General features: G+C 40.3%; 2 protein-coding genes across 2 annotated transcripts; one reads left to right on the top strand and one right to left on the bottom strand.

Annotated features, from left to right (window-relative positions):
• Positions 1-2,831: 2,831 nt before the first annotated feature.
• LOC310942370 (cytosolic 5'-nucleotidase 1A-like) lies at positions 2,832-7,961 on the top strand (the record flags this gene model as incomplete). Its single annotated transcript, XM_083907749.1, has 6 exons — positions 2,832-2,969; positions 3,859-4,026; positions 4,929-5,058; positions 6,198-6,320; positions 6,407-6,591; positions 7,596-7,961. 6 exons carry the CDS (start codon positions 2,832-2,834, stop codon positions 7,959-7,961), a joined length of 1,110 nt encoding a protein of 369 aa, XP_083763875.1.
• A 3,651-nt stretch (positions 7,962-11,612) lies between these two features.
• LOC310942130 (interferon alpha-inducible protein 27, mitochondrial-like) lies at positions 11,613-13,727 on the bottom strand. Its single transcript, XM_083907438.1, has 4 exons — positions 13,634-13,727; positions 12,608-12,631; positions 12,295-12,465; positions 11,613-11,758 (listed from the first exon to the last, which is right to left on the bottom strand). The coding sequence occupies exons 1-4, from the start codon at positions 13,641-13,643 to the stop codon at positions 11,673-11,675; spliced, it is 291 nt and encodes a 96-aa protein (XP_083763564.1). The 5' UTR covers positions 13,644-13,727; the 3' UTR covers positions 11,613-11,672.
• Positions 13,728-16,000: the final 2,273 nt, after the last annotated feature.

The following is a 16,000-nucleotide window of genomic DNA, read 5'->3' as shown; positions in this document are numbered from 1 at the left end:
TACACTCTGGTGGCTGTGAGAATGAAATGCAAAAACAAAGCAATCATGAACAAAACCACAAAACACTTCACTTCACTGACCCCTCACTCAGTTTCCTATTATGTCTCATCAAATATGTCAATGTTGATCATGGTTAGTGTTTGTGTCACATCTTGATTAGTTCACGCTGGTCCTTTGTGCGTCTCTTTATGTCTTAGTTAAAGTCACTCATGTCCAGTCTTGTCATGCACTTCCTGTTTTATTTTGCCCTCTGTTTTTCAGATCCCCACTTCCTCCCTTTGTCTGATTTTCCCTCCGTTGAGGTTGCCAACCTCCGCCTGTCATTGGGTTTCACCTGTGTTCCTCTACCTCAGGTATAAATACTCCTCGTCACCAAGTAAAAGTTAAGTTTTTGAGTTGGACATTTGAGAACTTCTTGTTATTTCCTGGTTTTCCACATTGCTTGTTTGACCTGCACCTGAAATTGTTGAGTGCTTGAACTGATGCCGTTTGTGTTGTGTAACTCACGCCTTAAAACCACCAGTGTAGCTGAGTGAAAAGTGTCAGGAACACTCGTCATAAGCTAGACTTTAGACTTCAAGACTCCACTCTTAAGCGCTCGGTGCAGTAAACCCATGTGCAAGAGCAAAAAAACACAACAAAACATTTTTTTGTGGGCTTGTTCTACTCTGCTCCATAAAGAGGGGGGTAAGAGGATGGCGTGGTGACGGCAAAGCTTTGTCATCATCAGCAGCAGTTGGTGTTGTGAGATATAGAGTGAGGGAGGAGCGTCGAATAAATGAACGGCCTTGGTGTAAAGAGTAGCTGTGATTGGAGCGTGATTAATAGCTTGCGGTCAGACGGCTGACGGCCGATTACAGCTGGGGTGAACGACTACTGTGTCTTGCATAAACAAAGACAAGGCTTCATTTTATTAAAAAAACACATTTTCAGGCATTTAAGTGGTTTGCATTTTTATTTAGACTTTTAGACTTAATACTCCACTACATTTCCTCTGACTGTCTTAAGTTACTTGTTACTACCAAATAAAAGCAGCAGAAGAAGAGTTGGTGTTATGGTCAGTAATTATATAGAGCTATTCTAGTCTTGCTCAAGGACACATATAGACTAGCAGAGCCAGAAATTGAACCCACAGCCTTCCAGTTGAATACAAATCACCCTACCACTGAGCCACCATGTCTCTATCCTCATTCCACACTTAAAGGTGCCTTATGTAATAAATCTAAAGCAACTGGCCACACAATCCTCCTAATATGTCACAGAGACTCAGGAATAATGTTCATATAACAAACTGAACTCACCAACAACAACAGTACAGACAAAATATTAGCATTCAAAAAAATATTTTGCAGACTGCAAATCATGTTCACGTTTTGAAATCATGTTTTGGCATGTGGCGCCACCTACCGCCATCTACCAATCATTGCAGTCAGTAGAGTCTCAGCTGCCGAGCAACCACGGGTTGCCAGTTACGTCAGAAAACGAAACCTAAACGACCTCGGCATTTTGAATTTGAATGTAGTAACTGTTTTTGGCCACATTCTTACATATGGCACCTTTAAAAAACAAAACAAACAAAAAACTTTTACTTCTAAATTTTAAATACATTTAATATCAGAAAATTACATTTGATACTCAAGTGCAGTAAATGTCATCTACTTTAAAACACAAGACTGATACATGCTGTACAGATGAGAGTACATACAGTATAAATGTATGTTAAGTTACACAAAATTTGTACACTACGTATAATTCTATTTACTCAACAATTAATGCTGTTCAACCCCTTGAATTAATACATTTTAAATCCCTCGCGGTTGTGTGTATAAACACAAAAAACCCTCTCTGTTTGCTTTATTACTGTACAGCACTTCTGATGTTTTGCTGTGTTTGCGTAACAGATGCAGTTACTCCCCACATCAGACTGCGTCTCTATCATCTCTGCTCCTGCTCAGCATCGACTCCCCTCAAACCTTCTGCAGGTGACAAATGATGCCGTCCGTTGCCGTTAAAGTGCCGCTAATATGATTAATAATACGCTTATGTTCTATAAAGCAAAACACTTTCATCTTTTTTCCCTGCGTCTCTTTGCCTCTTCCTATGATTGATGAACGCCGTTGGACGGCTGCAGATGCAGTCCTGTATCCCCCTCGTAGCCAATCAGGGCGCGGATGTCCCGTGTCCAAGCCCCCTCTAACTCCCCAGGCTGTTGCCTGGCAACCGTGACCTCTGCTTCATATTTCAGACCGGGGGGGGGGGGGGTTTACACGAGGAAGAGGTGATGCGACACGACATGGACTCTATTTCCCATCTTTATGTTCAAATGCATCGATCTCCACTTCCTCTCTCTCTCTCTGTTCTGTTCTGTGCATCTCAAGGATGGCGTCGTCACAGCTGACCAATAGGGTGCGACAGCCGCACGTCACGTGTCGAATGAACACGCTCTGCTGCAGCTCCAGGGGGATAAGATGCTGAAAGGGTTAAGAAAGGGGGCTGGATGCAAAAGGGCTTAAAGTCAATAATAGTGTGTGTGAGGGAGATGGAACACACACACACACACACACACACATACACACAGAGCGAGAGGAGCTGAGCTGGAAATATAATACAGGTGATGGTTGAGATAAACGGGCTTGAATAGAGTATTTTTCCTGCTCTGCCTTTTTACGAGCGTTAAGTGCCTCTACAGCTGCAGTCAGAGCGGCACTCATTCTTGCCGCAAGAGTACGTAAAAGGACTGTGTAGGGAACTCCAGAGAGAAAGCGAGAAAGGAGGAGGAGGAGGAGGAAAGGGAAGCACACTGGGACTCAGTGTGGTCCAGACGAGGTAAGATGAGCAACAGTCAGACTCTGACTGTCAGTGGACAGGATTTGACCAGGAACGGCAGCAGCAGCAGCAGTAATGGAGCCTCCTGGGAAAACACCAGTGTGGTTTTGAAGCCCTCCACCCCCACCAGGAAACCTAAACCAGTGAGTATCTCTGCATCCTTTCCTACGCAGCATCCATCCACAGGTATAATTTCATTTAAGAGTCATGTGTAAGAATGGAAATGTCTTCTTTCTTTTTCTACGCTTGTTTTCAATGCAGAAATGACAGATGCATAAACAGTAGGGGGGGGGGGTCGGGGTCGTTTCCAAGTTTACTACTGAGCACTGCCTTCAGCAAATGGGAAGGAAAGTTGTCGTCAGGTGAAACTGTGTGCAGAGGCTAAGAGAGCCATTGTTGTCGGCTGGAAACTGAGCAGCAGACAAAAAGGGTCTCGTTGCAGATCGGGTGGACCGTTATTGTCGGTGGCCTCATTTGTATTCCTTACAAGAGAAGATAGCTCAAATTACCAAAAACATACAGCAACTGAGACATCAGGCCCTGACAGGATACAGGGACTTAAACTCTTAAGTCACTGAATGATTGTTTGATTCTATAGAATCAGTTTGAAGCATCTTGACAGGTTTATTAATCTTATTTTTTACTCTTTCTAGAATTAAAGTCATAGCTTTGGCCATCTCTAACAAGTTAAATATGACAGTTTGCTGCTCCAGCTTCCAAAAATGCTAACAGGTGTCAGCCACTCTGGTGCAGTATGTGGGCCTGCACTATCACAGTGTTCCAGGGGAAAGTATGTCACATCACACCGACACTTCTCTCCAGACACATCCTCTCACTCAGCTGTTAGAAGCGTATCAGGCGTTGGCAATCACCTCTTAAATAAATGATGTACTCATAAGGAAAGTGTCTGTATTACTGCGGTGAACGCAGTGTATGAATAATGTAGAGCAGTTTCCAACTCTGGAACTGATTTCAAAACAACCCCCCGTCTCTCTAAAAAACTGAAAACTTCTTCGACCGTTCATCCTCCAGCCCAAGCCGGAGAATGCCGTCACCATCGCCGTGTCGTCTCGAGTCCTCTTCAACATGGAGAGGGAGCAGCAGATCTATGAACAGCAGGGCATGGAGGATTACATCAAGTATCAAGTGGAGCATGAAACGGAGCCTTTCAGACCCGGACCTGCCTTCTCCTTTGTCAAGGTCAGAGCCCACACACACACACACACACACACACACACACACACACACACACACACAGTATATTTACATGTAGATCAAACCTAATGCGGAGCGACTCCATGGTGTCAGTGTTATGTTAGGAGTCTCTGGAGGCCGGAGAAGACTAATGAGGGTTAAACATCAACCTACACAAACACACTTCCACCTCCATTATGTATTTTATGACACACATACACACACGTTCATGTATAGCGTACCTAGTGAGGACAGTCATAAACATAATGCATGCGCTCGTCCCTTACCATAACCTAAATCAATAAAATGCTTAACCCTAACCTTAATCTAATAATCCAAGCCTAATGCTGATCCAAGTCTTAACCTATAAAAGACCCTTAAGATGTTTTTTTCTAAGTCTAATAGTCATCATCAGCAGCAATAGTAATGATTTATTTGCATTTGTTCTGATCCGATTTGTCTTCTCAGGACACTACAGCCTACACAAAGCATTATTATCTAACCGTAAACATAACCAGTTAATGCCTTAAACGTAACCTTACAACAATTCAAACTTAGTCCAACACTTAACCTTATTTTCTCAGAAATTAGGTTCTGCCTCGTTCAGGGCGACTGGATCTGACAAGGTTTATGCCAGAAAAAGCCCCAAAGAAGTTACAAGATATAAGAACACAAACATCATGCTGGTCTCACATTCTTTGTGTGGGCACTCATAGACATAAGGCATTCCCTAGTTCCTTTTCCCTAACCCTTAACCATCACAACTTAGTGCCTAACCCTAACCACAAACCCAGTCTTAACCCTCAAAAAGCCTGTTAAAGTTATGGTGACCAGCCAAAATGTCCTCACACAGCTTGGACTAAAACATGGACACACACACACACAGAGATGTTTGGCTGTGTTTCCAGGCACTAGAAGCTGTGAACACTCAACTGAGGGAGCTTTACCCTGAGGACGAGGAGCTGTTTGACGTTGTGCTCATGACCAACAACCACGCGTACGTCGGCCTCAGACTCATCAATACCATCAATCATCACCGTGAGTTACTCATTCACATGTGAAACATCCCTTGACCTTATTAAAAAAAATGCATACATACGTATTTGTATATATCTATATATATATATGAATATATATAATGTTTATTATTTATTTATAACATTTTATTTTATTTGGTATATACACATATATATACATATACGTTTTTCTTTTTCCATTTTCTGTTACTGTAGGAAATTCTACTGTTTTTTGTTAATTATCTAGTTATTTACACTTTTGAGTTTCTATTTAAAGTTTGTCCGAGTAAGCGTTCCGTAATCGTTACGTCATATCCTCTTAACGATGGTATGGTGGAACTACAGTGTATGCTAGCTGTGAGCGTTCGTGCAGAAGCGTGAGTTTAACTGCATTGTTGGACAGCGAATACTGTTACTATAAGTCAATAGTATTGTTTTCTTGCTGCTTAACCGCTGTGTGTTCGCCATTTTAACGATATTTATGCTTTGTTTCACTCGCGGTTAAAATGCCGTCTGGTCGTTTCGAGCACTGCAGTTATTTGGTTGTCCGCTAGATGGCCACAATAAACATAAAGTAATTTATTTTGACAGGTGACTCTGGGAACATGTGCTGCTAAAGCTAGTTATACTCATAATTAGCCCAGGATGTTAAATGTAACTTAATTTGTATAGTTTTGGTAATTATTTAAGGTTTATAATCATACGCTATTAATGTATATCTGAATTATGATGACTGATAGTACTACAATATATAATACTTTATTAATTTCCATTTACTGTTGGACCACACATACATGTCCACTGATCTACCACTGAGTACCCACTCTATCACAGTTACCGTTCCTAATTGTTTTTGGTCTGTTGTTGTCATTAGCCACTCTTATAATCACTGTTTGTAGTCATCGATGTGTGTTTGCTGTGATAATATTTGCAGTAATGTCGATGTTTGCCTGTGCTGTTGCACGTTATTTGTTTTAGTTTTTGAAAACCTAACCAGGGACAAGTACTGCAAATAAGCTGTTTACATTTTTGAAGAAGGAGCAATGCTCATATGAATTATCACTGCCAAACAAACAAACAAATAAATCTTAAGCTTACTTTGCCTGATTATCCACTGAGATTATGCGTGTTTACTGAGCTTTTGTTTCCTTATCTCTGCAGAGTTGTTCATTGAGCGCTTCTGTATGACAGGCGGTAACAGTCCTATAGGCTACTTGAAGGCCTACCACACTAACCTGTACCTGTCTGCTGACTCGGGCAAAGTTCGAGAAGCTTTGGAAGAAGGTCGGTACTAAATGAGCGAGGCTACATTTGACAAAGTGATGTCCCTTGATGTGTGCTAACCACAAAACGTTTGCTCCACGAACCAGGGATAGCGGCAGCCACCATGTTCACCCCAGAGAAGATAACTGAGGTGTCGGAGACGCAGCTGCGCGTCGCTTTCGACGGCGACGCTGTCCTCTTCTCCGACGAGTCCGAGCGCATTTACAAAGCCCACGGCCTGGACAAGTTCTTCGAGCACGAGAAGGCCCACGAGAACAAGCCTCTGGATCATGTACGGTACACAGTGACAGTTATCATGTAGTGCATTTAGTTTTCATTCAAATTGAGGATATAAAGCCCAGGTTTATTGTCATAAAATTTGGTTTATGACACAAAACCGTTTAGCTACATGAACCTGAAATCTGAAGTGTCATTAACCCTTAGTGCTCACAGGACACAGATCTGTATTGCAGGTGCATCCATGATAAATTGCTGCTGTGGGAATAATACACAACAACTTATATGGAGATACTGGGGGGTGTGTGTTTATAGGTCACATATTCTGGCTTTTAAAAATTTGGGGTTTTTTCGTCGTCTAATGTGTTGTTGGGTCAATGTCATGATGAATTTTATATCACATTTTTAGTCATGATATAAAGTAGCAATAAGTTTGCTGAAGTCACAAAAATATAATATACAAATATTTATAAATATACAAAAATAGGGCGTTTTTCGAGCCAAGTGCACTTTGAACTGTGACGTATTTTCACAAATCACAAATTCAGTCCGATTTTAAGTACTTTTTGCTTAGGTGTTTATGTAGTTGGAGTTTTGCTGAATTCCTGCTGAAAAAAAGGATATAAGACACTCTATATTACACATATTTATAGCCTCTGTTTATACTGTAAGTTTAAACATAGTAATGGAAAAAAGCAGCCGAAATGCTCTGAGTTCTAAGTGTTCATTATTGATCCCTAATTAAGCAGGAAAGCCCTGATCACATACAACAGTCCTGAGAACAGCTCAATGACATATTACATAGTTTTGTCTGGTCATATTTAAACTTTTCTCTTGCAAACACGACTACATTTTTGTTTTCGAACCAGTGCAGCTGCTTGTTTCTTGCCTCTTTGACTGTTTTTTTTGTGTGGTTTGGTTTAAGATGGTTTAAGCCCTAGATGGAACACAATCAGTGTCATGAGTTCTGACCTCTTCTATCAATATCAGATTGTAATGAGTACTAAATGGAAAGCGGAGGCTAACCGTCACTCATACAGTCCGTCTATCGTTTTACAGGGCCCTCTGAAGGGCTTCCTGGAGGCGCTAGGCAAACTGCAGAAAAAGTTTTATGGCAAAGGCCAGCGCATGGACTGCCCCATCCGGACCTACCTGGTGACGGCTCGCAGTGCAGCCAGTTCTGGTACCAGGGCTTTAAAAACTCTGCGCTCGTGGGGTCTGGAGATCGACGAGGCTCTCTTCCTGGCGGGCGCGCCCAAGGGCCCCATGCTGGAGAAGATCAGGCCGCACATTTTCTTTGACGACCAGATGTTTCACGTGGAAGGGGCCGCGGAAATGGGCACAGTGGCGTGTCACGTGCCCTATGGAATATCACAGAGAGTCACCAAGAAAGTGGACAAAGAGATCTTTTCAGCATCCAAGTGACCTGAGCATCAGACGGGAGACGCAAGGGACGTCAGTCTTTCCATTTCATTACCAAACTAAAAGTTTGTTGCCATACGAGTGTATTATTTATTCACTGAGAGTTCTATAACAATTTCTACTGAAGAGTCATAAATAACCACAAATGGTACGAATTGGCTTTATAAAATGCATAGATTAATTATAACCCATACATTTATTAATTGTTAGGGGTACCAATTTATTTAAAATCAGCCAGTGATAAACAATTTGTGCCAGTCGTTGCAAATACAAAGCCTTTACAAAGATTGCCCGACATGAAATTGGTACTCGTTTTGCACCAAGTTGCCGTTTTGTCTTTCTATTCGTGGTCGAAACTACTTTGGAAACTACATTCCAGCAGCTTCCTGTATCACTGTCTGCACTTGAGCACGTTTATGCATGCAAAGTCAAGATAGCCATGAACTACCCAAATTGGCTCACGTAGGGAAACACTGTGGAGGAAAGAAGGATAGTTATAAGAAATGTTCTGGCTCAGGAAGATGCCAGTAATGCAAACGTCATGAATGCAAGCTGTGGAAGAAGAAGCTGTGTCCCAGAGCTGCACGAGCATTTGGATTTATAGTTGTATCTAGTGCTGGGCGCGTTAACGGCGGTTAGCGCGTCATGCGGGTAACGTTGACGCGTCTCCATGAGGACTGGAAAAAGTTATGTTTACGTGACTCCGGATTGTTAAAATGAGTCTCTAAAGTAACGCTAAACTTTAAAAACAGAGACACACATACACAGGCACACTGGTTATTTGTAGCGCTGCTCTTTTCCTTTAATAACAAACAGACCGCTCCAGTTCGACTGTAGGTGCGCTAACAGGCGCTAAAGGAGCTAACTGGTAGACGGTGCCTGGACTCTATGTCACGGCACGTAAACATGACGTCACGCGCATCTTTTCAGTCGTCATGGAAACGCGCCATGCGTTAACCCAGCACTAGTTTTATCACTTTATTGCTTGATTGTGCCTTTTTCTCACCGAGGTTTTTCTTTTTTTGTCTGACTGGCAAGTATTATTGTTGTCTTACGTGTGGCTTTTGGATCAGTATAAATGAGTGTATTTAAATAGAGCATTTACTTTATATTTATTGAATAATTTGTCTTGTGTATGTGTATTTGTTGTCATCTGACGTGTGCAAATTCCAGCTCAGCTATTGTCCCCAAAGTGCCCACGGTTCAGTCCGTCCCTACCTGTCCCCTGCATGTCTGTCTTATTCAGTTAGTTTGATGTTATTGGTATTGTTGTACGAGTGTGAAGCCACCGGCAATGTGTCTGGGAGAACCTGTGTTTGTGTGGAAACAAACCTTTCTGTTACAAGAATAAAGGAGAAAATGTATTTTAAAAAGTTAAAGAAAATGTTGCTTTTACTTTTACAGAGAGATTAGTAAGAGACCAAAGTCCAAAAACATGCACTATGGGGATTAGGTAAATTATTCTCCTCCCTTGCAGCAGGTGGAGACAGAGACTGAAGCAAATTTGTTAAACAGCTGATCTCTTCAACACAATTTTTGGACCTTGTGTCTATTTTTAGGACAAACAACATTCCTCACACAGCAGATTTAACACTTATACAAGAGTCAGACATCTATTTATTTCACTCTTTATGCACTAACTTTTCACATCCGTTCACTGAACGTCCCCTGACAGTGTTTTGAGCCCCTCTTGAAGAGGAGTCACTGTTTACTGATTTACAAAGGTAGGCTGAGGTCAAAAAAGGTTTTATTTGCCCTTGTGTCATTGTTGCTTATAGGTTTCTTTTTTTCGGAAAGGGAATGCTGTCATTGTTCATGCACTGTGGCGCATTCGTGCCGTGAAAATATGCTGCTGCCTAATTGCAGACGCGCCCTTTGCATATTTAAATGTCACATGCAAACACTAATCATCTCAGACACGACGACGCACAAAACCAGACGAGGAAAACAAGTCGCTTAAATGATAGGGAAAGAATTGCAATTTCGCTGAAATGCAACTTCATCTACGCTCAGGCAGTTTAAAGTAATATCAAGGCACAAGCAACTGTAAAAGGACAAAATCATGTGATCAGTTCTACTTGCTATTTTATATCACGACTAAAAATGTGATATAAATTGAATCATAATATAAGGTGGAGATAATTTTGGACGACTACCATACTATGACGTTTTTGACCAATTTTGACATACTATACTATGACGTTTTTGACCATTTTTGGACGACATACTATACTATGACGTTTTTGACCATTTTTGGACGACAATACTATGACGTTTTTGACCATTTTGGACGACATACTAATTGGTCAAAAACGTCATAGTATAGTATGTCGTTCCAAAAATGGTCAAAAACGTCATAGTATAGTATGTCGTTCCAAAAATGATCAAAATTTGTCAAAAACGTCTTAGTATAGTGTGTCGTCAAAAACGTCATAGTATAGTATGTCGTCCAAAAATGGCCAAAACATCATAGTATAGTATGTCAAAATTGGTCAAAAACGTCATAGTATAGTAGTCGTCCAAAATTATCTCCACCTTATATTATGATTCAATTTATATCACATTTTTAGTCGTGATATAAAATAGTAGAACTGATCACGTGATTTTATCCTTTTACAGTTGCTTGTGCCTCTATATTACTTTAAACTGTCTGAGCGTAGATGAAGTTGCATTTCAGCGAAATTGCAATTCTTTCCCTTTTATTTAATCGATTTGTTTTCCTCGTCGGGTTTTGTGCGTCGTCGTGTCTGAGATGACTCGTGTTTGCATGTGACATTTAAATATGCAAAGGGCGCGTCTGCAATTGCGCAGCAGCATATTTTCATGGCACGAAGACGCCACAGTGCATGAACAATGACAGCATTTCCTTTCCGAAAAAACGAATCTTATAAGCAACAATGACGCAAGGGCAAATAAAACCTTTTTTGACCTCAGCCTACCTTTGTAAATCAGTAAACAGTGACTCCTCTTCAAGAGGGGCTCAAAATGTGAAAAGTTAGTGCATAAAGAGTGAAATAAATAGATGTCTGACTCTTGTATAAGTGTTAAATCTGCTGTGTGAGGAATGTTGTTTGTCCTAAAAATAGACACAAGGTCCAAAAATTGTGTTGAAGAGATCAGCTGTTTGACAAATTTGCTTCAGTCTCTGTCTCCACCTGCTGCAAGGGAGGAGAATAATTTAACTTATCCCCATAAAGCTTTGATGACGACTGCTTTGATAACAATCACACACACATGCACACACACACACACAGGAAAGTTCCAGGCACTCTCTCTCCCACTCCCTCCCTCTCTCTCTGTGCGTGCATATTAATACTTCAACATGTGTAACTTTGAAAAAAACCCTATTTTTTCTTGTTTTGCGCTGGGCCGACTTGCGCCCCCCTTGGTCCGTGGCGGGTCACGGTCAAAAACGTCATAGTATAGTATGTCGTCCAAAAATGGTGAAAAAACGTCGTAGTATAGTATGTCGTCCAAAAATTGTCAAAATTGGTCAAACATTTGAAAACAAAATAAAAAGTAATACGACGGTATGTCATCCAAAACTTTTATTTTAAGCTAATTTACCACATTTTTGAGACCTCTGCATTGAGGTCAGATGGTTGAACACTTAACCTTAAAAAAAGAAAAAGACTATGAACCAGTTATCTCTTTGAAGTGCATTTTATTGCATTGTTGTCAATCACCAGCAAATATGGGAGTCCTTAAACATCTTCAGGTAAAGAGGCTAGTAACATATCCCACTGCTGCTCCAGCACCAGTCACCACTGCACCGGTGGCTGTGGACACACCAGCTGCACCTGCAGTGACACACACACACACACACACACACACACACACACACGTTGTCACGTTGTCACGATTAAGAGGAACTTGAAGTCCTTGTTTTATAGCCCAAAGAGGTGAAGTGTCACCACATTGTGGACAGTAGTGAAATGAATTCCTTCAATAGCAGTACAACAAAGGGTCAACAACTAATTTGATGCAATGTGTATGCACTGTGCAAACATACTATGCGACATAATGTGTAATTGCTTACTGCAGTGGTTCTCAAAAGTTTTAATAACAAGTGCCACCTATACAAGTTATCACCAACGTCACCTACAGACTTTTCACACCAGGCAGATTTATTCTCACGAAGAAAATATACTCTATATTGTTTTTTTCCCCACAATGTTATTTTAAAACCACATTAAAAGCTTAAAATTTCACATTAGGGCAAAAAATTATTATTTATTAACTCTGAATGGTTCCTGAAGTCTTTCATCATGATACATGTTTCAGTGTCGTTGTCCAACCTTAGTGAACAGAGGTATAAAAAATGAGTTTCCATTACCGATTGATTGCAGGACAGCCACTGCGCCCCCTGCTGCCACTCCACCTCCGTTGGCAATTGCAGCGGCTGACATCATATTAGCAGCCACGCTGCCTGCTGCTATCCCACCAGCGGTGAAACCTGCAGCTCCAACAACGACAGGAGCCAGGACCACAGCACCTACTGCAGCTCCTGCACATCAACAACAAAGCAGGAGAGGTGGATCATGTCGAGCAGATCAACCAACAAAAAAACAACCGAATGCATATTCTTTACTTTTCCAGATTAAAGTGTTTTAAGCTCAGCTGAATAAAACGATCAGTTAATATCTTACCTGCTCCTGCTGCAACGTACAAAACTGAAACACAAGAGAAAAACAAACAGTGTCACATTATTACAGAGGTGGAAAGAGTACTGAGCAGAGGAGCAGTTCTTTGTTGTAAATTTCAGCATCTCCTCTAGATGGCACTATAAACATCTTACTTCACCTTTAAGTACAAATAAATGTACTGGTCTAAAAATGTACTCAAAGTAAAGTAGCTTGTTTAAAATGTACTCAGAGATAAAGTTACTTTTTTTTAACAAGGTTCTTTCTTGTGTCGTGCAAAAAGGACAAGGACACACAAATCCCTGTGTATGAATTGTATTTAATTTTTATTTAAATTCAGGCCAATGTTTTTCTTTCCTCCATAACGGAAGGGATTTAAAACGTAGCGTGGCAGTGGCACAGTACTCCCCCAAAAACATGCTTAAGTAAACGTAAATGACCTAAATTGTCTCGTACTTTTATTGTGGTGGGGCGTCTCTTCAAAAGTTATGCTTTTATTTTGAAAGTAAAAGGGTAAGGTCAAAAAGAGAAACGTTATGCTAATTAATGCCACAAACGGAGTCTGTAGCACTTTCACGGTTGTTTTAGCGCCTGGTACAAGCTCTGTGTATGTTTATTATGTGTGTTTTGAGTTGTTTTTAATCTCAGTTAGTACTTAGTATATACTTAATACACAGTTAGTTAGAGTTTCCTGTGAATGCGAATGTTATGCTAGTAGCATCACGTCATTATTATTACTTCATTACTTTCAGTGGAGGTTGTCTGGAATAGCATTATAAGGGCTAGAGCAGTTAAAGGGAGACCATTCCTATGTTTATGTGAGTCAAAACTTATATTTGTTTTTATTTGACAGGATAAATTGACGCCATGTTTAGATTGAATTACGTTTTGTGAACCATCGATAAAGGAGCGTTATTCAGCCCAAAAAAAATAATACACCTTTTAAATAAAAATTACTTTAAAAATGACACGTACACACACAAAAATACACCCTACTCAGAAAAATGTTATACAGTTGTTCGTTGTACTCACCAGTCTCCATGTCTCCTCTGTTAACTTCTGTGATGGAAAGAGCAGGAGGAGGATGCCTTTTATCTGTTGTCCACTGAAGCTGGGTTTGTTTCCTCAGAAACGAAACTAGGTCACGGTCTCAGGCACAAGATGGCGACAGAGAGACACTCTGCGTCTGACGCAGCTGGTGAGCAATATCAGAGCAAAGAGGGAAATGAAACTCATGTAGTTCGTAAACAACCTCCTTTGTACTTTCTGGAAAGGCTCAACTAAAGTTTAAAAAGTTATTGTTTGGCTTTATATTCAAGCAAATCCATGGATTTATATATATATATTTATATATATACGTGTATGTATATACATATATATATATGTATATACATACATATAAGTATACATACCATTAAAACCTAGCACGAGGAAGACTTTTAATGTCTTTCATCTTAAAAACCTCGAATTCTGACTTTAACTTATATATATATATATATATATATGAATGCATCCAATACATGCAAATAAAGACAGGTACTTGTAATTCTATTTAAATATAGTAAAACATGAGTCTGAACTTGCAGTTTGGGGGCCCCCTGGTGGCTGTTGGGCCCTATGCAGCTGCATAGTCCACATATACCCTGCTCGTTGTGTTAATCAAGAAATAAACACTAGCTCCTCATTTATTATGTTGTGATTCTGGTTTATTTATTTAAAGAAGCACTGCATGGAAAAAGCCAGAAATAGACAATAAGTATTAACTGAGCACATATTTCTTTGTAATGTATGATCAATTCTTTTAATAGGTCTTTTTAAGGGATTTAAATGAGATGAATAGGAACAATGATAAAAAGAATCTTGAATACTGTATTTTTTTTTTTTTTACTTTTAAACATCTGTCTTTCTGTGGAGCCTAAATTCCATCCTTTTTTATGTCAAATTCCTCCATAAAAAGTGATCAAAGTCCAGCAGAGACAGCATGAATGTGGGCTTTGCAGCGTTGAATTAAAACCATTTGTCATCGGTGTTTAAATGTGACTTTGTGTTTCTTTCTTTCTCATTTCTCAGATGAACATCACTGTAAACTGACCACATACATTTCAAAAGCTGTGTTTTGGAAGCAGCGGAATAAAAAGTCTTATACTTTCTGAACTATTTAAACAATAACATTATAAATTTACAATACATTGATTAATAAAGTGAGTTTTGTTGTTTAGAAGTAGTTTTAGTATGAAAGACAAAAACAGGTTTAAAAAGAGAAGCACATGAGGTCACGTGGAGCGGAGGCCACGCCCCCCCAGCGGCCAGGTATCACAGGTGACGTAAATGAGCAGGTGATTAGGCCAAACCACTCACACCTGTGCGTGTGTGTATGTATGTATGTGTGTGTGTGTGTATATATAAGCCAACTCCTTCACCTGCTTCATTCTCCGCTGAGCCTCAGTGAATCATCACCTGAGCATCTGAGCCTGAACTGAAGGTAAAGTAAAAACTCTCAGTCGATCCTTTTGTCTTTAATCTTGTTCACATTTGAATGCGTTGTTTCCTTCTAACGTCTTTGTTTTTTCCTCCTTTTTTTTTTTACAGACTCTGCGACTGAAATACTGCTCATCCACCCGGCGTGATGTCTGTTCGGTGAGAGCCACAAACCAAACCCCGTTCAATGTTCTGCCATTTTTGTGAACTAACGCTTTAATAAGTGACTTTCTTTCCAAAACCCTTGTATCTAGGACTTTGTTCCGGCTCCGTTTGATCAAGCTGAACAATTCGTCTCACCGACATTTGTGATAGAATCTCACCTTTTAACCAACATTTTAACTTGTGTTACTTTCATCTCTTCACAGGTTCCGTGAGCGTGACAAACCAGTCCAAACTCCAGCGTTAACGCAGAGACTCACGAAGGAGGTTTGTAGAAAATGACTTTTGATAGAAAACTAGTGGAATGACTTTTGCCATTAACTCGTATCATTATTCATCACCAGGTGAAAGAAGACGCCATGACACACGGCCTGAACTTCCGGTTCTCCTTATTCCGCTTCCGCCCGCAGTCGGCATCACTTCCTGGTCAGAGTCACTTGAACAGGGAACAGACTCCACACAGGTGAGAGTGGACACAGAACATGCTTTGCTTTTGTTGATATCATTTTTATATTGTAATACTTTGTTTTTAACTTCTTTTCTTTGCTCTGTTTCAGAATCCTGGTTTAAACTGAAGGCAGTGATTTAACTCTAGCTCCAGGTAACCACAGCATTGTCTGCATGTTTGCTTCATAATGGAGTGTTCTCTGACCATTTTGTTTTTTCACTCTCGCAGGTTTCAGAAGCTCCATCCTGAGTCACTGCAGCAGACTTTCATCAGGTGAATTATCTTTTTTTTTAAACCACATCCTCGAATGT

The sequence above is a fragment of the Microchirus variegatus genome (assembly GCF_963457635.1).
Source record: "Microchirus variegatus genome assembly, chromosome: 21".
Lineage (NCBI taxonomy): Eukaryota > Metazoa > Chordata > Actinopteri > Pleuronectiformes > Soleidae > Microchirus > Microchirus variegatus.
This window is presented reverse-complemented; position numbering and strand designations above follow the sequence as displayed.

Coding starts and splice junctions, on each gene's coding strand:
- LOC310942130 (XM_083907438.1), bottom strand. Junction 12,466..12,607: donor GTACGTTGCAGCAGGAGCAG/GTAAGATATTAA, acceptor GTTGATGTGCAG/GAGCTGCAGTAGGTGCTGTG. Junction 11,759..12,294: donor GGCTGTCCTGCAATCAATCG/GTAATGGAAACT, acceptor GTGTCACTGCAG/GTGCAGCTGGTGTGTCCACA.